Source organism: Chenopodium album, chromosome 6 (genome assembly GCF_948465745.1).
Source record: "Chenopodium album chromosome 6, dcCheAlbu1.1, whole genome shotgun sequence".
Lineage (NCBI taxonomy): Eukaryota > Viridiplantae > Streptophyta > Magnoliopsida > Caryophyllales > Amaranthaceae > Chenopodium > Chenopodium album.
In genome coordinates, this window is record NC_137839.1 from 51,327,692 (window position 1) to 51,349,518 (window position 21,827).

General features: G+C 35.7%; 1 protein-coding gene across 2 annotated transcripts; it reads right to left on the reverse strand.

The window, feature by feature from the left end:
• Positions 1-235: 235 nt before the first annotated feature.
• On the reverse strand, positions 236-14,383 carry LOC145636076 (solanesyl-diphosphate synthase 1, mitochondrial-like). Of its 2 annotated transcripts, XM_081687526.1 has the most exons (13): positions 14,140-14,383; positions 13,402-13,559; positions 13,196-13,285; positions 11,100-11,180; positions 10,932-11,003; positions 10,252-10,398; positions 9,168-9,254; positions 6,505-6,576; positions 6,243-6,328; positions 4,376-4,508; positions 3,214-3,303; positions 2,307-2,405; positions 236-720 (listed from the first exon to the last, which is right to left on the reverse strand). In XM_081687526.1, exons 2-13 carry the CDS (start codon positions 13,555-13,557, stop codon positions 541-543), a joined length of 1,293 nt encoding a protein of 430 aa, XP_081543652.1. In that variant the 5' UTR covers positions 13,558-13,559; positions 14,140-14,383; the 3' UTR covers positions 236-540. The 2 variants fall into 2 exon arrangements, with proteins under 2 accessions (XP_081543652.1, XP_081543653.1); XM_081687527.1 differs by lacking the exons at positions 13,402-13,559; positions 14,140-14,383 and having other exon boundaries at positions 13,191-13,217.
• Between the last annotated feature and the right edge of the window lie 7,444 nt (positions 14,384-21,827).

Consider the following 21,827-nt stretch of genomic DNA (forward strand, 5'->3'; position numbering starts at 1 on the left):
GGTTATTTGCTCATTCAATCAACAAATGAGTAAGAATATTATTTGCTTATTTGTGGATTAAATGAGCAAATGACCACGGGGTGTATGGTACACCTGGGTGTATATAACAAATTCTACAAAATTGCATATTCCATGCAATTGTTTAAGAAAATCCCTGCCAGAATTGTCACTCATCTTTCTGAAAATTAAACATACTTTTACAAAATAAAAAGGAGCAACTCTAGTAAACACGGGGGAAAATAAAACTCAAATGTTATTAGCAGGCACAAAGACGCAAAATAATGTAAAACTACAAAAATTCTATTAATGGTATTAGAAGCAACTGTAATAGAATTAAAAAGGCATTAATTTTGCTATGTTCATTACTTGTAAATATGTATCCACTATTGTCTAACTAAAACTTTTATGCGTACGCCTTTGCTTTGAACCGCAGCAAAAGAACATAATTTCAATCTGTGAAAGAATATTGAGGCTAACCTTGAGACTGCCCATTATACATGAAGACAGAAAGAGATCAAACAAAATCGTCCATATCTTTATTCACTTAGTTCTGTTTATGACTCTGTGTGTAAGATCTACAAGTGCACGCCTTGATCTTCTAACATCCTCGTCATCACTCTCAGGAAGGGAATCAATAGCTTCAGCTGCAAGGTTTGCATGCTTCAGTGCTAATTCCTTTGCTTTCTGTATCCCTTGACTTTTTCCTAGGTAATCGAGAGCCTAAATGGGAAAAAAGAAAAAAAAAAAAAAAATCAGATTATACATTTACGTAACATTCCTTAAATAATAAAGCAAGCTACTGGTGCCTTCTACTGGCAATTATACTAGTAAACTGAAAAGGACACGCAAGCAAGCAAAATTCTCATTATATACTAGTATGAAAACGAAAAGAAAAAAAAAAAAATCTCTCTTGTGCAAAACAACTATCTACATGCTTATGTGATTACCCAAAACCTAATAAGGCAAATAAATTGGTTGGTATTTCAAGCAAATGGGTGATAAAATAAGGACGCAAAAAATACTTCCACCCCCTTTTATCCGGCACATGACAAAAAAAATAAACACCCAACTAAGAATTAAACCGCTTTATGATGTTTTCTTTGGAATTAAATCTTGCAAGGAATGGTAAGTACTTCCCTCATTATACCATGGTATGAAGAGGTTCATCAATCATCATAATATCAAGAGGATAACAAGAGCTATCATTGAATAAGTTTGTCCACGTTTGCAACTTTGTGCGTGCACCCCCACCCCCCCACCCCCCCGGGGGGGACTTAAATCAACCAACTCTCACCTTTAATAATGCAAGAGATAACCTGGATACTTCTAGATCAACTTTCACAGACTTGCATGACAAGCATTAATCCTAGACAAGACGTCCTAAACCATATACTGAAAAAACGTTAATAAAAACATTAAGTCCCAAGCCCGGATAAAGGAGAAGGGTTACGGTAGGTCAGTGACAGCCAGTGTAATACTTTGTCACATCGCTTGACATGAGCCACAATGATTGAGAGTATTACTAGGATGGGTGACCTTGGAAGTCCTCGTGAAGGTTCATGTAGCCGGCCCCACTTATAAGATTAAGGGGTGCAAGCAAGTACAGAAAATGACCATATTCCTTCACGCACCATAGATGCATATCCTTGGTGACACTAGCACATCCCAAAACCCCAGTCTCTTACCAGTTACAAGTACTTTTCTTGCACAAGCCAGCCTCTTTACAGCCTTAAATATATTAAGGTCCCGAGCACCCCTTTCAATTTGGAAAATAGAGCTCTGATATACTTGGAATTGACTCCTGAACCTCAAAATATTCCAAGCTAATATTGCACAAGACTCAGGTCACTCAACATCATTCCCAAGAGAGAGAACAATCAGAATATAAAGACGGAGGAAAAAAAAAAAGCTTTTTGCTGAATAATATTTAAAAGCCTCTTTAACCAACTTTGTACACTAAATATGCATGGTGATATTCAAAGATGTTTTTTCAACCAGCACTTAAAATTTCAGGATAGCACTTCAGGCATTCAATTGGATTAGACAGTGAATTGGAGTTCTCGAGGGAACTTCCTAGGAAAAAATAACACAGCATGTAATTAGGTGGGGAGGTGAAAAGATATGCTGAGATAAGGCTAAGAAATTAGTACACCACAAACATGCTTGCGAAAACGATTGCAAAGTCACAAAAAAATATCTGATTAATTATTTAGGAGCCCAACCTAAATAAAAGCATTCATTTATGCAAAATTTAGAAAACAAGAAACAAAGTGGGATTTTAAAATGAAGTTCACTTATAAACATACCAGATCTATATCTGCAGGGTTGTCCAAGCCTCGCTGCACAACTTCACCTAACTGTGGAAACTCTTCTATGGCAAACAACAAAGGAGCTGTGACAATCCCCTGTTGAAATAATAGCAACATGTAGCACTTAGTGACTGAAGAAATAAAAGACAAACTTTAACCCTTTAAAATAATCAGTGGGGCCTGGGGAGGACCAGGTGCAGCCCCCCCCTAGACTGAAAATCTTCTCAAAGAGCGCATATGTAAATATAAATAGACTAAAAATATGCCAACCTAGTTCTCACACACACATATAACTGTGTGTGTGTGTGTGTGTGTGTGTGTGTGTGTGTGAGAGAGAGAGAGAGAGAGAGAGAGAGTGTGTGTGTGTGTGTCTGAATACATAATTAAAAGGATATTATTATTTATCATTTATAGAATGTGAAATTAATAGCTATGGAAGTTTTGCCACAAATTATAACCGAGAACAGTATTTCTGTACAGTAATGCAGAAAATGTATTGCTACAATGGCCATTGCTGATTGAGTGAATAAATTGCAACACGAGTTTCTTTTAAGTTAACCAAAATAAGAATGAGGAAGAAAAAGATATCATGATGTAAGACTCTTTGTCAATCTCCCAAGAAGTTGATAATTTGATACCAAGCTAAAGTTACAAAAATGTTTTACCTTTTCAAATTTCAACTAATTGTGGCCTTCAGAGTTCAAATACTATTGATATGCATATGATTCTTGGTTCCTTAAATAAGAACTAGATCTAAATGCATGCAATGCATGCGTACTTCATTTTAACAAATATGTAAAAGTTTGGACACTTTATAGATTTTAGATAGATACTAAACTCCATAAGAGTTTATTTTGACAAATACGTACAATTCTCTCTAACAGAAAAGGAGGTAAGAGATTACATGACGAATATCAGAAAGTGAGCCCTTTCCAAGTGATGCAGATGTGCCAGTGTAATCAAGAACATCGTCTATCAGTTGATATGCGAGTCCCTGTGGAGGAAAAAAATGGAAATGTAATGAGCAATATCTACTGATGTTATCTAACAGAAAGGGTTACTTAAATATAAAATTATCTCATACTGAAACAATTATTAGATGAACTGCAAAGCAACTGCTAGCCTTTACCTATCAATAAATGCAATAAATCTGAATATTATGGTGATAAAAAGGTCACGATAAATCAACATATTAAAAAATTAAAGATAACTGGAAATGGGTTCCTCAAGGTGTACAGCTAGATAACTGGAAATGGATTCCTCAAGGTGCACAACTTTATCACAAATATCCAATCCATAATGAGTACCTGAAGAGGTTCTTTTAAGTTTAACACGCTAATTTAACAAATGCTTTTCTATCAGCAATATGTAAATAAAATGGTAACCTAACAGGTGCAATGGGTCCCCTTACAAAAAGTAATATCATTTCCCTAACTTGTCACTTCAGACCTAAGATTAGGTAGGCATAAGGAGCATAAGGCCTATGAAATCAACACTCATCAATAAGACAATAAATAGAAACAAGGTACTATAAAATCATAATGCTAGCCTGAATCAGCAGTAACTCAATTTCCAAAACAATTTCTCAAGTCTTCCAGAAAAACGAACATAAACAACCACCCATTTTAAGCACAAAAAATTTAATCTTGCAATGATTGAGACATGCATTAAATTGTATCAAAATGACTTTGTAATCTTGATTCCATAATTTTTATATTTATCTTTGTTGGATCTTAAAAATCATGGATCAGATCTGGATTCAGATACAAAAATTCAAATCTGGTCCATATTTGACCCATGGCCATCCCTTGATACTTTGATAGGTTCATATTAATCCAACAGACCCTATTGGGCTTTTAATTTACTTACCTACTTAACATAAGCGAATTTATTTTCTGATGCAGCGATTGGCACACTACTACACTAAGGATGATCTATACCCAAACTCTTTATTTGGCAACTAATCGTTCTTTTTCCGTTACAATCATAATGTATGCAGAGAAAACATGTCTCAATATTTCTTTCTATTAACAGAAATTAAAGATGGTGACAACTATACCACTCACCAGATTTTTCCCATACTCATAAGCTAATGTTGCAGCTTCTGCAGTTTGCCCCGCAAGAAGAGCAATTGCCTTGCAGCTATTTGAGATCAATGAGGCTGTCTTGAAGTAAGTCTTGTCCATGTAATACTGCATGCTGCAAGTAGAAATGAACCAAAATATCAGCCCTGCATACAGGATAAAGCATAAATCAATATTACATAAAGCAGCTACTGAATAAAATTGGTATCAGGTCAGTGCATTACCATTCTATATGAACCTAATAAGAAATGGTGTGTAAAACAGTAGCTTGACGAAATAAAATATCATATAGTTGGACATTAGGTGCCTCAGCAAAAGCAACAAATGAAATAATTGAAGCGATTCTGATGAAGCATAACAAGGCACACAGACGCACTGAGGTGTTCCAAGGTGCACAACATTTTTTTATTGTTTATTAGGTGTGCGTGCGCCTCACTTCAAGAGATGCATAGGCACAAAGAACTCCGAATTGTATTAGTGTGGCTCGATCATTTTATACATTAAACCATTCATCTCAGGCTAAAAAATTCTCCAGAATCTCCATGGCACTCCGAAGTGTCTTTTGATTCTTACTAGTTATCACTACCAAAGCCCACACAAATTTATTCCCAAAATTAACAAAGAAATTTTTTTGACTGACCCAATACTTCTCTGTAACACATATAACCTTCCACGTGAGTAAAAAGACACCCCACAATACAGAAAGAAGAAAAGAAGTCCAATAGGTAAACTGTACATACAAATATGCTCGCAATGAAAGCCCCTAAGATCTTTAGAAAATAAACAAGCCCCACATGCATAGCTGGCAGCATTGTTCCTTGAATTATATGGTTGTATACTGAGATTCTAAAAGTAAAATAATTAGGCTTCCTTAAATTTAATATTTACTCCCTCCGTCCCTAATATTTTGCCCCATTTGACTTTTTGCAGTCCCCAAGATGCGTCTTAAAACGATTTTATCTCTGCGCAAGCGCACACACACACACACACAAAGAGAGAGAGAGAGAGAGAGAGAGAGAAGCATACTTGCTATAATAGGTCTCTTGGCCAGGGACCAATTTTATAAAAGAGTTCATATTTTTGGGTAAGATTTTGTTTGATTGAAAGTTAAAACTGTTAAACAACTGTTCTTATCAATATTTCGAAAAAGATTAAAAATAAAAGGGAATTGTAGTTTAAGACAAAATTTCCTACTAAGTAATCCACTCCATAACCAACTACATAAGAATTTTTTTTGGATTGGGTGAAAGAACTTTCAAGGATTTTCAATTTAACAAATTAACACCACATGGTAGCATGTTACTGCATACGGCCATGGGAGGCTGGGAGCAAAGACCATGATAATACATAGTACTTGTTTCATAGTCTTAAAAGCTCACACATATCTAAATTAATTTCAGTGTAGTTAGAAAAGTCATGAGAATAAGTCCCTCCGCTAGGACATTTATGATTATTCAATAGAGTTACCAATAGATATTCCCCTCCAATATTTGATGTCCATATAGAGATCTTTAGTTTTCCCTTTGTCTCCTGATATATCATCTTCTCCACGATTTTTTAAAGTTCCTTCACCTTCAAAACATTAAACAAGCAAGAAATATTGACATAACATATTGAGGTTTTAATTCCTGTATCGTATCAGGAGAGCTTGACGAGTTGGATCTCTGTGCAGGAGATAAGAAAACAAATATGCAATCATCAACGATAGCATCCATAGGGCTAAATAACCACCTTTGATTCACAAATTTGGCAGCCAATTTATGAACATAAAGAGTTAGGTTATCCCTTCCAAAAAAAGCAAGACTGCAAAAGGTACACAAAATATAATACCAGGAGAAAATCTACATACTTTAGACGCTGCTCAGATGTTGTTGTCATCTGCATTGTTTCACCAGTGACAAGATGCTCTACAACCTTAGCTAGTAGCGTTACAACCTGCAAAACACGTACTCATTTGTAAATTGCCATTGCCCACATATTTGAGTTTCTCACAAAGAATTATGAAGCAACCAACAGGCAGTGGGGGGGGGGGGGGGGGGGGGGGGGGGGGGGGGGGTGGGATACAATTCAGAGCTACAATTTCAAATGTCTAAAAAAAACTTAAAATTTACCTCAGTATTATGTAAAGAGGCTAGAGCTACACAGGCCCTAGAGAGCAAGAAATCACCTGCTAGAACTGCCAACTGCACTGTATAAAATAGACTAAGTCATGGAATGTGCTTAAGAAAAGCATTTATAATATCATTCTTATGCTAAGATTTTATATCAAAGATTGAGGGAGTAAAAATATATATATATATATATATATATATATATATATATATATATATATATATATATATATATATATATATATATATATATATATTGGCTGCGCCGAAGCTTGTGCTTTATTACGTGTTGGAGTTTGAATTGTTACCATTATTTGCTGCCTCATGTGGTAAACAAGATCTGATAAAGGAATGGTGGTTGCTTAATGTTGTAAGAATCTCACGAACAATAATGGCATAGGATGAGGATTTAGGAAGTTGCGAATTTCTAAATTGTGATGTGTGATTACAACAATGCCATCAAGATCTACTTTTAGGGATTAAGGCTGAAAAGAACAACGATATTATGTAAGAAAATTGCCATTGATGACACGGAATGGATGATGGTTGTCAATTAAAGCCATCTGATAGAGGGGGGCACTTTTGAACCTATATATAAAACATCAGGAAAGGGTTTGCTAATAAGAAAGGGTTAAAAAGATAAAGGACTTGAGAAGAAGGGGGGGGGGGGGGGGGGGGGGGGGGGGGGGGGGGGGGTGCGCATTTGAACCTATATATAAAACATTGGGAAAGATATTGCTACAAAAAAAAAGGGTCGCATGAAAGATAAAGGAGTTTTTTTTTTTTTTTTTTTTTGGGAGGGGGGGGGGGAGCCTCAATAATACGTGATGCTCTCAATCTAACCGAAAATGGATGTCATGCACACATCATATGAGAGCAAAACAACACAGTAAACAAAAACAGGAATTTTTAAATTATACCCATACTCATGTATCCTGGTTTCAAATGTTTTATTACCACAACTACAACAGAAGCCTTAAATACGACCGCAAAAATGTCAAATTTTCAGATAACACTAAATTGGAATTATCCTTGGACAAAACTCCAATTTATCATCAGTTAGCTTGCGGTTGGCCAGAAAAAGTGCCTAGTACTCTATTCAATGGGTTCGGATACTACCATGATTGAAATTTGAGGAACAAGGGAGAGAGGAGGGATATTTGAATAAGAAAGGTAGCTTAACTAATTTCACTAACCTAATCATAATCCATCAACGTTGAGTTGAGAATTGGAAGAGAGAAATTTTTTTAAAATGGTTTAATTTTTCAATATTTGGAAGGTGCAAAAGAACAATAAAAGTGTGGAAGCCCTTTAAGCGAACATCTTACAAGAAGACTCCATTTAGGGGTCGTTTGGTTCGTTAAAATGGATTAGAGTGGTACGGAATCTAATGCTAGGGAGGTATGGATCAAATCCCATAGTAGTTTGAAGTTGTTTAGTTTATATGGAGGTTTTTACATTTCATTAATGGAATGAAATTAATGAAATGTGAATCTTAGGGGGTGGGGTGGGGTGGGTATGGGATTCTAGGGAGTTGGGGTAGAGTTAAAAGTTAGAACCATCTTGGTATCAGCTTTCATACCTAAAAAGCCTAACCAAACAATAAAATGGATGGAATGGATTTTAACTCCATTCCAAAAGATCCAAACAAGTGACCCCTTAGATGTACATGAATTCTCTAAGCAATTTGTGATGACAATGGAAATTTCTAAACACATACATCAAATGGTACAGTTTGGATACAATTGGAGATGGTCAAGAACATCCTTAATCCCTGCCAGCCCACTTTGATCCGCCCGTATGCTTCCTTTATAATTCTTTAATAATTGGCCTCCCACTCAATGGGTAATTCCAACACTCATAAGCTAAGGATTTTCTCTCTTTCTAAGCCAGCAAATTAATGTACTGGAAAATTTTGGTGGTTAGCAGATTAGAGGTCTAAATCTAAGAGTAAAACGAATGTCAAAGACAAGGTCACGTGGATTCATTAGAGAAAGCTAGCCTTATAATATTGGTTATTCAGTAATTTCTGAATCAAATCTCTTTCTAGATAGTAAATTCAGAGTCATCTATACATTGTCATACCTTGTCTACAATTCGCTCATCATGCATTGTTGGTGACTTATATCCTTGAAGCCTTGACTGTGTTCTTGGTAATTTATTTTTTTAGAGAGCATAGTTGTGGCGGTAAAGCTACGTTTCTACCTTAACCCAAGCACCTATCTCCACCAAAAACTACCTACACAAATCCTCTTCTACTAATTGCTGTCCCACGGCATTTTCCTATCCAGATCTACACAATTACGCCCCTATCAGATTTTTGTTGGTTGTACAGCAATATTGAGCTCCACAGTTAAATCAGGGGTTGGAGACTTGGAGGATATGGAAAGGGCAGATCAGTAATGGTATTGTAAACATATAGATACATACCTTTTCAAAAAATGCAATGAGATGTTGGAGCCATAAAGCAAAAAAGAAAAAAAATGAAGAAGATCACAACAAAAGTTGCCAATACTTTCTTAATACTACAGTTTAGCAAACAGTACAGAGCAACTGCATTTTTCAATTTATAATTCAAGTAACTAAAGTTGCATATAATGCAATAGCACAATAGCCACAATCTGCCAACTTTGACATGCGGCACAAGAAGCTGAAAACATTACCTTATTCCCCATCACCGAGTTCAATGAACTAACACCCCTTCTTGTATCAGCATCATCCAATACATCATCATGGAGAAGACTTGCCACCTACCACAACACACGAGTATCAATTAAGAACTTAAGACCAATAGGAGATACCCATTTCAACCATTATTTCCTGAAGCTCTACACGCTGACAGGTAAGAATTAAGAGAATGCCTTCAGATAGCAGATACAGTATTTGATAATTCATGATTAAATCATATTATCAAATCTTGATGGCCTTAGTTTGCATTAATACTGAAAACAAATGAGTAAAGCCCACCCTTTTTTTATTATTGTAGAGACTAAGCTGAATATAAACCAAGGAGAACCTTAGAGTACAAAAGGAATCCAGCTTGAAGACTGGTTTAAGCCTAAAGTTAACAGAACCATAATAAATTTCAGGATACTAAAATCTTCTGAAAACAGGAATATAGGCTGCGAATCAACTTCCAAGCTTTATTCGCTTAACTACTTAAATAACCAATAACTATCTCAATCATAGATGGAATTTCATAAGAACCATAAGACGTAATCTCAAACATCTATGCACAAAATGGGAGGCTTTTACTAAATTTCAATAACATAAATATTTACATTCACTTTCCACATACGAAAGAATAAAGAAATTCAGGGAAACAAGACAATAATCTACTACTCGATAGTGCAGCAAGGAGGTACATCCATTTGTTGACTTAGCCCCCGCCTAAGTACATTTCTCAGCACCTAGCCCAAAAGCTGGCCTAAGTGTAAGGTTATATCATTACCAATTTCTACCCCTTAGATCTAGACAACCCTAAAGCTTTCCATTGTTCACAATTCTCATAACATTGTTGTCTCGTAAGTACTGTGAAGTGTGACTACATACACCACGCTTCACAGACCTCTAAACTTTAGGCAGGAGACAGGAGTCAAGAACTAGTAAATACGATTTACCTGACACCACAAACCATTGTGTCAGGTAACTTAAACTTTGGCAAAATAACAAATTTGAACAACAATTAACAAAAACACAAAGGAGAACATCAAGAAGAACAAATGTACTTAGTAATTATATACTGACATGGATCATCTCTGTGATCTCGGCAATGCACTGTTGTCTTCGACGAAGTTGTGTTTCCAAATTATCAACTACGCTGGCAGGTGATAGTCTATCAGCAGAAGACACTGATACAGGCATGTTCAATGCTGTTGCCATCAATAATAAAACCTGCGAAGCAACAATTCAATTCTTAAGAAAGGCAAGCTAAGAATTTAAGAAGAGCAAGTCATATGTTAAACTAAGCTAGAATCCTAGACCAACTATTTAAACTCTACAATACGTGCAGCAGGAAACTTATATAGTTATATCCTAATTCATACAACCTGTTTCAGAACACCCAAAAGCAAGCATAAAGGTCTTAGACCAGGCATCTGTCTCATCTAGTAAGCCTGAATATTTTATTATAATAGATAATATAAATATATATTGAGAGACCCTTTACATCATGGTTACACCTAACTTCTACAACTCTAAAATAGAAGAAGTTACAAAAAACAAAAATTGTACGATACAAATTAAATAAGCCATGACAGCATTGAAGATAGCATGCTGTAAATAATGATGCTATCAATAGACCGGACTGACTTTACAGACACACAGATCTAAAAGAAAAAGAGTGATTTCAAACTGTTAGATGGTTATGTTACTTCATGCTTCATTGCAAACAATAGGTATATCCCGTCTATATATGCAACACTTACTGTGGGGCGAAACCGCTTTCCTTCTACTCCCATTTTGAAGAAATATTCAGCAGCAGATGCCAACTTAGGGACCTGCAAGAAGAAATAACATGAACATCATACAATGTCTAACTTTCAGCGCCCATTCCATTCAAACAGTACTAGCAGTACATAAGACAACTGTTGCACCTCTGCGACCACCATTGACCGTAATCTATCAGCTAGGATTGATAACTCATCAGCAACAAGGGAAAACGGATCCGATTGATCCTGCAAAAGTAAATTGGCAACTTTTAGCACAATATACAATCACAGAGACAACAGAAGCATGATTAGAATTAAACGCCTCTGCAGAAGAATAAGACCAACTGACCAGAACGACATGAATCTAAAAATCCATTATGAACAACTAGAGTTGTAACTTTAAAACAGTTTTTTGTTAACCCCTTCACCTCCTGACAACAGAACCATTAACATGCATACCTATCATCTACATCAATAAGCAAACTAACACATTCCTTAATATGTATTCTTTTAGCAATTACAGCTCCATGAAATACAATACAAGCATAGAGAAGCTCTATGGAACTCCCTTACATGGAAATTTCCAATCTATTAATAAATTTGCATATAACGTTCAGCATAGAAAATATAAAACTTGGATCCAGACAAACATCTAGTATCCTTCATTCTACCAAGAGGGGAGTTTGGTTCATCCAATCGGAATGGATAGGTATGGAATCTCATACTGTAGAGGTATGGATTCTAAAACCCATAATAGTCCAAAGTTGTTTGGTTATATTTTTGGAATGGATTCCACACTTCATTAATACAATGAATTGTAAATTTTAGGATGAGAGGTGGGTAGGAAGTACTGGGTAGAGTTAGAACCCCTTGGATATGAAATTCCACTACTAAAAACTCAACCAAACAAAAAAAAAAATAGATGGAAGATTCTAACTCCATTCCAACCCATTACAAATGATCCAACCAAACAACCCTCAAATGTGATCATCCAAGAATAAAAAAATAAAATAAAATAAAAGGCAGCAGAAGTGCAGAACGTCCAGAGAAAACTCAGGAAACAGAAGAGTGTCTTTTGATGAACAGCAATATGGATACAGAAGTATTCTGCTAGCAATTAACCCAATTTCCATCCCTTGTTGACGTATATACTAGAAGAGGAAAAAAAAAAAAAGAGTAGCTTGGTAATTATCAAGGAAGTTAGCTATAGAATACTGCTAGGGGCTTTATGGTATTTGGTATTCATAATGAAGTTTATTAGAGGTGAGATAAATGGAGAATTGTTTTGGCAAAGCAGAGGAGTTGAATACAGAAAGAGGCTTGTGTAACTGTGTGACAGGTATTCAGATAAGCAGAGAAAGAGAAACTTAGGGAGAGTATTCACCTCTTGAATGTGGATGATTGTATATGAGAAGCCCCAAATAATACATGTGTATTTGTTCATCACCAAATTATACTTTCTTTAGAAATGTTCATCTCTCTATTTTCTTTAAGTCTATTCACTACATTTTTGTGCTCATCTCTCAGTATAGTCTAAAAGACAGCTCAAACCATCCCCACTCTATACTAAGTAAATCACGAGTGGCTAACGGTTTCCATAGACACATATACCATCACATATACAATGCAATCACTAGACGAATGCATGAGGAGAAAACACCTTTTGTAGTCATTAAACTTGCAAATCCTCCTGAGTATTTAGTTCCACAAACAAGAAAATTACAATGTTTTTCCTTGGAACAATAGCATTCCAAGTATTCAGTTCCCCGAATCAACAATCCACAAAAATTCTAAGACGATAGCTCTCCACTTGTTCCAATCTATCAGTTTGGTTGAAAGAATTATGAATGTCATTATTGTGGAGCAATCAATCGACAGAGTAATTCTCTATGTTCATAAAAATATAATTAAAAATTCAATCTGCTTCATAGCCAATCAATAGTGGATTTGCCTTCTAACTAGTCCATAATATAAATAGTTGAAAACTAATAGTAATTCCTTTTTGTTCCAAGAGTGGCTAATATCTTTCATTTTTCTCAATGTGATCCCTTGCTAGATAATTTTCCAAGCTCTTGTATAAATTTTATAGAAGCATCTTTGGAGCATCACCAGATTCCTCATTACAAAAGTAGATTTAAGATTTTGTTTCATCCCATCCCCACAAAGAGACCAACTTAACTCACTCCCAAACAATACATAATAGCACGAGTAATATATACAAAGCCTAGTTGGATACTGGATCTGCAAAAGTCACACCTAACCTCGACTGTGGACGTTGCACTATTATGAATATGATGTCTTGCGTCATAACAAAAACCGCAAAGTGTATGTTCTGTAGATCCCCAAGCATACTGCATAGGAATACAATACAACATTATTAGATACACAATGTAATCTATAATGCCTGTCATATAAAATTTAAGAAAATGATAAGAGTCTACAGTAATTAAGGATACCCATATCATACCTTGAACATGGAAGGAGTAATTGTGGGATTAGAGTGGGAGAGCAATTTATGGTATGCAGCAACAGCTGAACTAGAAGCAGTTACACAAGGATAACGCCATCGGAATGGATTCAACCCAGTCCTTGAAACCCGGGAACATCCTCTAGAAAACATCATCTCTGTAACACCAAAAAAGGAAAAAATGGAAGATTATAAAACAGTGCAAACTCCAAAATTTTCAAAATTTTTACATGTGTTTTCTTGAACATTTCGCCAACAAATTGATCAGAAAACGAAAAATTTTGCCCCAAATTTCAATTTAGCTGCTGAATAAACATATTAATTTGGCAGTACTTAACCCAATTAGCTCGGCCAGCTGATGTGTACCCATCAATTTCAGCACAATACTTCTAAATTATAATAATTCATTCATCATTTTCGGGTTTTGAACAATCAAGCGAGTGCAGAAGAATACATGAACAGCAATAACAATTAACAACAATCATAAATTCAATACCCAATATAACAGATGGTCATTTGACAAAGTGGGTTTGAATTATATATATGACCGACATTCAGCTAAACCCCACATTACAGAATTATCTGTCTCTAATTACTTCTTTATTAATCTATTAATACAACAACTGAACCCATTAAATCAAACCATCAAGCAAAAAATACCCACTATCATAAATTTGCATTTCTCAACAAATTTCAAACAAAAAGCTGAAAAATCAAAGCATTGAAAAGTTGAGATACCTGGAGTAATAGAATGAAGGCAGGAAGAAGAATTGAAATGAAGGAGAAAAAGGTGGGTTTAATTGTTTAAGGGTTTTGATGTTGTTGAGTAAACCGACCGCATTGACTCAAAAGAGAGGTGACGACGCCAAATTATGTACCATTAATTTCTTCACACCAAAATTAGCCACTATTAAACCACAAGCACACACTTGTTCATCACAAACGAGTATTCCTTCTTTTTTTTTATTTATTTTTCAGTTTTTACAGAAAGAGATATACAAGTTTAGAGGAAATACTATTGGAGGTTTGGACGGGTAACTTGTTGAGTAAAGCACAAATACGATCCCTAAACTTTTATATTTGTGCATTTTTAGTCCCTCAACTTTCATTTGTGCACTTTTGGTCCCTCAACCACCAGTCTTGGTGTTTCTGACCAAAAAGTTGAGGGACCTTGTCTAGTCAGCAAAAGTTTAGGGACTATAACTCTTTTTTTTTTTTTTTGGTTTTCTTTTTTATTTTTGTCAGAATTTATTTTAATAAAAATATCTTTGTATTATTCATTTTTCTTATTTTTGGACAGTGTTAATTTTTTTCATTAGCATTAATTAAAAATCTAAAGTAATTAAACATAAAAATTAAAAAAAAAATCAACAATTATTTTTATTGAAAAAAATAAAATAAAATTTAACCTTTATCTTTTCATGGCTTCCAATCTCTCTCTCTCCGCCTCTTCCCTAACCCCCCTTCCAATTTTCTCTCTCATCCCTTCTTCCATAGTCCCATGGCTTACAACTCCTCATCTCCTTTGACAATGGCGGCTCCCAACCAAAAAAAAAAAAAAAAAAAAATTAGGCCAAGCTCAAACAATGCCTCCCTCTTCTCTCACAACCTTTACGTACACCACCACCATTATAATTCACCACCCGTTTTCATCATAGTCGCCGCCACTTCCATCTAGTTTGTTCGTCGCCGCCTCCTGTTTTTTCCTTTTCAAAGTTTTCGACTCGCAATTAGGGTAGGGTTCGATGATTTTTTTTTTTAACCAATAAGGGTAAAGTATTGGTGGTTGTGCGTTACGATTTTAGCGATGGTAAATGGGTTGCAAATCTAAGTGGTGGTGAGATGGGGTTTTAATTTACTGTTAATGGTGAGTTTGGGTTTTGGTTTGTTGGTGGTGGCTGGTGATTGGTGACGTAGGGTTCGTTGGTGGTGGTTGGTGACATGGGGTTTCTGTTCGTTGGTGGTGGCTAGTGACATTGGGTTTTGGTTCGTTGGTGGTGGCTGGTGAGGTGGGGTTTCGGTTGGTGGTGATGAGGTGGGGTTTCGATCTTAGGGGTAGTGATGTGGGGTTTTAGATCTTGGTGGTGGTGAGATCGTGAGAGGGTGGGGGGTGTTCGTTGCTAGTGGTGGGAGTTGGTTGGGTGCGTGGGTTTTTCGTGGTTTTAGTGGGGTTCGTTTCAGATCTAAGTAGTGGTGAGAAAGTGGTTACAAGGGTGTCGGTGGTGTTTAGTTTACTAATCAAAGTTTTCTTTCATTTTAATGAACTTATTTTAATCAAAGTTTGTATGTATTAATAATAAATATTAATTTATTAATAGCTTACCATAAAAAAAAAATAAGTCATGGTCCCTAATCTTTTGCTGACTAGGCTAGGTCCCTCAACTTTTTGGTCATAAACACCAAGAGTGGTGGTTGAGGGGCCAAAAGTGAACAAATGAAAGTTGAGGGACTAAAAGTGCACAAATACAATAGTTTAGGGACCGTATTTGTGCTTTACTTGTAACTTGTTGTCCAAACTAAAAATGACTCCTCCTTTTTTAAATACTTGCTCCATTTTGCCCTTTTTAAATACTTGTTCCATTTTCTTATTTGGAAAGCTTTTACAATATTTATTTATTTCTCTCACCTAATGGACCCAACATATATTCACTCTCCTCCCATTCTCACCAATACTTTTGCTTTTTAGAATTTTTCCCCTATCTCCATAATTTATTACTTACTCCAATTTCTCCTAAAACTCCGCGCATGGAGAAATAGAGCAAGTATTTAATAATTTTTCTTAAATAAACCTGGTACACAATAACATTATTGTGGACCAAATATCTCACGTGACTTTACTCACTCAGCCAAGCCATTACTCTCCCAACTTATTTCTTACAAATTAATTGCTCCAAATTAATTCTTTCCTTTATTTTCACAAACAATCTGACACTTTCTCTCTCTTCCCTTCTTGCATTTTCTCTCTCTTCGGCTCGACTACTTCAATGGCGAGAACCAGAAGAGGTGCTACATTTCAACGAAAACGTGGCCTTCGTTCTTCGGCTACAAAAGTCGACGAACCACCACCTTCTGGTAATCTTTGTTTATCTCTTTTTTTCTGCAAATTTTGAGCTGATTAATTGTTGTTTTTCTTTAATTGAAACTATTTGCATGAATTTTTGTATGAATTTTGTTTCGTAGTGAAGATCTAGGGTTTTGCGATGTTCGATTGTTATTCCGTTCAATTTTGATTGTTTTTTGTTTTCTCATTCAATTTTATTGATAATGTGTTGTTATCGATGATGATTTGTGTAATTTTGAGCTGATTATTTGTTGTTTTTCTTTAATTGAAACTATTTGTATGAATTTTTGTTTGAATTTTGTTTCGTAGTGAAGTTCTAGGGTTTTGCGATGTTTGATTCTTATTTCTTTCAATTTTGATTGTTTTTTATTTTCTCATTCAATTTTATTGATAATGTGTTGTTCTCGATGAAGATTTGTGTAATTTTGAGCTAATTAATTATTGTTTTTCTTTAATTGAAACTATTTGCATGAATTTTTTTTTGAATTTTGTTTTGTAGTGAAGATCTAGGGTTTTGCGATGCTCGATTCTTATTTCGTTCAATTTTGATTGTTTTTTGTTTTCTCATTCAATTTTATTGATAATGTGTTGTTCTCGATGATGACTTGTGCAATTTTGAGTTGACTTAGTGTTGTTTTCTACTTTATGATATATTTAAATGTTTTGGGATAGTAATTTTTATAGATTATATGTTTGTCTAATGTATCTAGTTAGTAGTTTAGAAAAGTATAAAGATCAAACTAGCTAACTCTCACTTGATTGTAATTGCCTAGCAATCGGTTCCTGTTAGTACTAACAAGTAACAACTTGTTAATTAGAATGTAACTCTGATATCAATATGTTTCCTATATGCCATCTAAGTTGCAATTCTAGTATATATCATAAGACTAATCCAAGACCAAAGTGCATGCTTAATTACTTATATATGTGTAAGTGAAAAATCATGCTTTCCTTGAGGATGGAGGTGGAGGGATTATATATGTTACTAACTTGATAGTCTATCTGATCAAAGATATTGTTGTGCTTTTGCTTAAAGTTTACCATAAACGATAGTGTATAGAGTCACGTATGATTTGTGAATTGTGATTTATATTCAATAACAATAAAAATTGTCCAACTGATGAGGCCTTGGCGTATTAGGTAAAACTAAGGACTTGTGTACGATACGTCATAAGCTTAAATCTTCCCACCTCCATTTGTAATTCAATAATTTGGAAATTTTGCCTATTTTTTGGAATGGTGGATTGATGATTAATGCTTGAAATCGCTTGAATAAAGTTTATGACATTATTCAGTGACAATTTAGAAACCAGATTCTTTACTAGCTGTTTATTCAATCATAATACTGGTTAAGTGCCTGTATCTTGTTTATGGTTTCTCTTTTACAAGGGAAGGGCCATTTTTAAAATATTTTTTTTACCATTCTAAGTTTCTTGATTGAATGAGCATGTCTCAGTTTAGTTGGAAGTAGGTTTACCATATTTTGTTAGTAGAATTATCTAGTCTATTGATGATATACAGTTTATTGATCTCCTAAGATATGAAAGGAGATTTTCTATATTCTTCTGTGCTGGACCACAGAACCTGCTACAAATTTCTTTCATAAAACCGTCTGTTCGCATCTGATTATCATGCATGTTAACTGTTCAGTTTTTTTTTTAAAAGTAGCATTGCTGATTGTTTTTTGTTCTGTTTTTAGTGCTCCATGTGTATTATATATGCTTCATAAACGTGCACTTTACAATGACATGTCACGATCTTAAATTTTCTGGTCACTATTGTTTCAGTAAGGTCACTATAATTTACATTTTGATTTCTTTTGTATACAAATGTTGCCAAAGGCTTGAAGAAGAATACTAGAGCTAAAAAGAAAAAGAATGTTGTTGAAGAAGATGTTTCTAGAGAGTTTCATGAGCATCAAGTTCCTACAACTAGTTCACCTTCATCTCGGCAAAAGAGAACTCGTGAAGATGAACCTGAACCTAGCGTTGAAGCTACTGCTCTTGTTCGTGTTAAGAGGCAAAGGATAAGAACGAAGGAATCAATAGTTGAAGCTGGTGGTGATGTACCTACGTAAGTAACTTTGTTTACTTTGGAGTGCTCTCAAAAAGTTAGATTCAACATGCATGTTTGTGTGACTATGCATTATTATTTCTATTTTGCAGATTGCGGCTATTTAAATCTAAAGGTGGCTAATTGATTGTTTTGACTGTGGTAGCTGCATGTTTTCAATTGATAATAGTAAGGAGTTTGTGGTGCCTGAGTATGATGTGTATGATGTGTTTTGCCTTCCTTTGAACCCCAAAAATGTTGAGGAGATACCTCGATCTGCTAATAAAAATAATCCTGACTTTGTTTTCAAACATAATTAGAGGTTGAATTTTGGGTTGACATATGAAAATGACCAAATTCCACTTAATTTGTTAGAGGATAGGATACCTACTTTAGGTCAAGGTGGAGATGAGTTTAAGCAACTCTTTGTTATGCATGCAGTATCTGAAAGGAATGGTGTCCTTCGAACAAGTGTATTATTCTGATAGCGGGTTCATAATTATTAGAAAGCTAATATATTCAGTAAGGTCAAGTGATCGAAATGCCTGGGTGGAGGCCGCTTCCGATCAGTAATATTAATATAATTAATATTACAGCTTAATCTTGACTGAACCCTTCGGGTCACACCCAAGCAAAATATACGAACCAACTCGACGAATTAATTCGGAAGAAATTAATTCGTCGCCCGAGTGTTAAACATTTAGACGTCGGAAATTCGAGCTTGGAGCGTCGAAACCGAGCGTCGGAGAATCTCAAATGTCGAGCCAAAATTTAGGATTTGGCGAGACGGGAAAATGCATCAAGTAACAAGTAAAATCCTAGCCACACGAAAGGCTAGGAATGCATGCCCAATAGGAGCATGCCACGTGGCAGCACACATGGCAAAACGCCATGTGGCAGCACACGTGGCCGCCACGTTGGCAGCCACCAAGTGGCAGCGTGCCACGTGGCAGCGCCATGGTGGCGGCGCGCCACGGTGGCGACACATGTGGCAATGGCCGTGGACCCGGGTTGATGGGTCATGGACACGGGCCAAAATAAAATGGGCCAATCGAACCCAACTTGGGGCTCAAGGTTGGGTGACACATGGTTAGTTCACATTGCATGTGAAATGCCTTGGGGACCAAGTGAGAAAGTGGTCCACACCTAACCATGTGACACTTGTTACTTGTTCCTTTGTTTATTTAACTAAGGGTTGAATTCACCAATCTTTCCATGTGGGATCTTTTTGTGAAAAGTCCCACATTGAAAGATGAGTGAAATTCACAAGGCATACTTCCTTATAAATAGTCATGGCATGACTTTAGAATTCTTTGCTTGAGTGGGAGTTAAAAAGAGCATTCCATAATTTTTGGGAAAACTCTTAAACTCATATAACACTCGGGTTTTGGTCGGACCTTGCTAACCCCAAGGTAGCGGACCTTAAAGTTGTGTTCGCCTTTTTGTGGGTGGATACCGTCGGAGGCGCGGCGCTTGACGTGCTCGTAGCTTTCAAGTAAGAGCCCCGGTTTTTGGGCGAAGCTCGCTTCGAGGGTAAGATTTGTTATCTTTTCTTTGTGATTATTTATTTATGCTTTATGATTTTAATTATTGCGAGTGGTTCCTCGGGTCGGGGTTGTTTCCGCGATGAGTCGGACTCACCAAACCCCAACAGCGGTATCGGAGCCCCGCTCGTTTATTTTTATAATCATGTTTTTCAAGGTTTATTTTGGCTTAATTTTTTGGTTTAAGTTGCTAATTAGATTAGTAGCTCGGTTTTATTTATTTTAGTCCCGTTTTTAATGTCGAGTTTGGCCCAGAACCCAGATTTTCGCCCAAGACTAGTGAATTTTGGGTGGAAAACGTGTTCTGGAAAGGTTTTTATTCCCAAGGGGAAAAGGGGACTGTGATTTTAGCCAAATTCTGACCAGAAATGCCTTTTTCGAGGGGTTTTTCGTTTTTGACGAAAAATTTTAAGTCTTTTCTAACCTTGAAATTAATGGCATAAATTGTTGATTATATGGTTGATTATTTGCATTATTTTCTACATTTTTATGTCCCCTTAAAGCACACTTACTTGGTAGTATTTGATGCTTAAAGGTTGATTTATTTTCACATAATTGCAAACTAATTGCTTTTTAGTGTGAAAGTTTTATTTTTGAGGCTTCCTAAGTGTTAAAGATTCAATCTTTATTTGTGATAAGTGATTGAAACTTTAAAAACCACTAAATTCCATGTTATTTTGTGTTAAACTTTGATGTTTTAATCATTTTGAGTTGATTGAAAACATAAAGTTTCGATTTTTGTGATAGAAATTTGGTTATCTTCATGTTGGAAGATATAATTTTCAAGGATTCACAAAATTTAGATGTTGAAATTTTCATTTGAACATTAAAGTTCATATTTTTCCAACTTCCCTTTACTTTGTCAAATTCTCAAGTTTAATTTAAATTGATTAAATTGAAAGTGAGAAATTGCCTCAATTTTATGTTGCACCAAGCTAAATCAATTTAATTAAGAATGGTTCTTGGAATTATTTTGGTTATTTGCACTTTGAAAATTTTATTAAGTTAGACTTGTTTAAAATTTTATTTTGCTCTCTAAATTAGTTCTAAAATTAATTTAGAATTAATTATTTTTGTCTCGCGAAAAGGGATCAAATCCCGAGGCCGTGGCACGCAAAACGAGGCAATGCACCACCTTGGCGAGCCGGGCTGCTGCCAAGGTGGCAGCGCCGCCTTGCTTGCGGCCACACGCGCGGCAGCAGCACGCGGGCTGCAGCAGCCACGCGCGGCTGTGTCGTGGCAGCAGCTCGCGGCCGTGTGCCGTGGGTCGTGTGTTCGTTTTTTGGCGTGTGCGTATGCTTGGTGCGGTGAGGTGACTAGCCGTAGTAAGGCTTGATGTTAATTTTTTGCCGTTTTACTTATTTTAATTAATTTTGTTTATTTTAATTAAAATTTTGGGAGGCTAGGCCTCGGTTTTGAGCGGCATTGGCAAAATTTCATTTTGACAAGTTTGGGTGCTACCGACTTAATTAATTAGATTAATTAAGGAAATGCGGAATTTAGTGGGAGCTTCAATTATTAATGACGTAAATTATATAATCAGTTAAACAACTTTGACTAGTTTTAATTAGGCGTGTTAATCGGATTAACCACCTAGATTAGTTACTAGTGCGCGCGTTGTTTAAATGCATTTTTACTTTGTTTTAAATTTGTAAATTGCATGGGCCATTCACAAATAGTGAATGGATGAATGGAATATATATATTCTCTCTCACAGGTTTTATGAAATGACAACTAGTGGGATCCGACTAGGATAGAAAATACGGACT

Bases quoted from the DNA above. Each gene is read 5' to 3' on its own strand.
- LOC145636076 (XM_081687526.1), bottom strand. From the start codon at position 13,557: ATGATGTTTTCTAGAGGATGTTCCCGGGTTTCAAGGACTGGGTTGAAT. The intron at 4,509-6,242 runs GTATGTAGATTT...TTCTACTTGCAG, and splicing joins ACATCTGAGCAGCGTCTAAA to CATGCAGTATTACATGGACA. The intron at 721-2,306 runs GTATGTTTATAA...TTTCCCATTTAG, and splicing joins ACCCTGCAGATATAGATCTG to GCTCTCGATTACCTAGGAAA.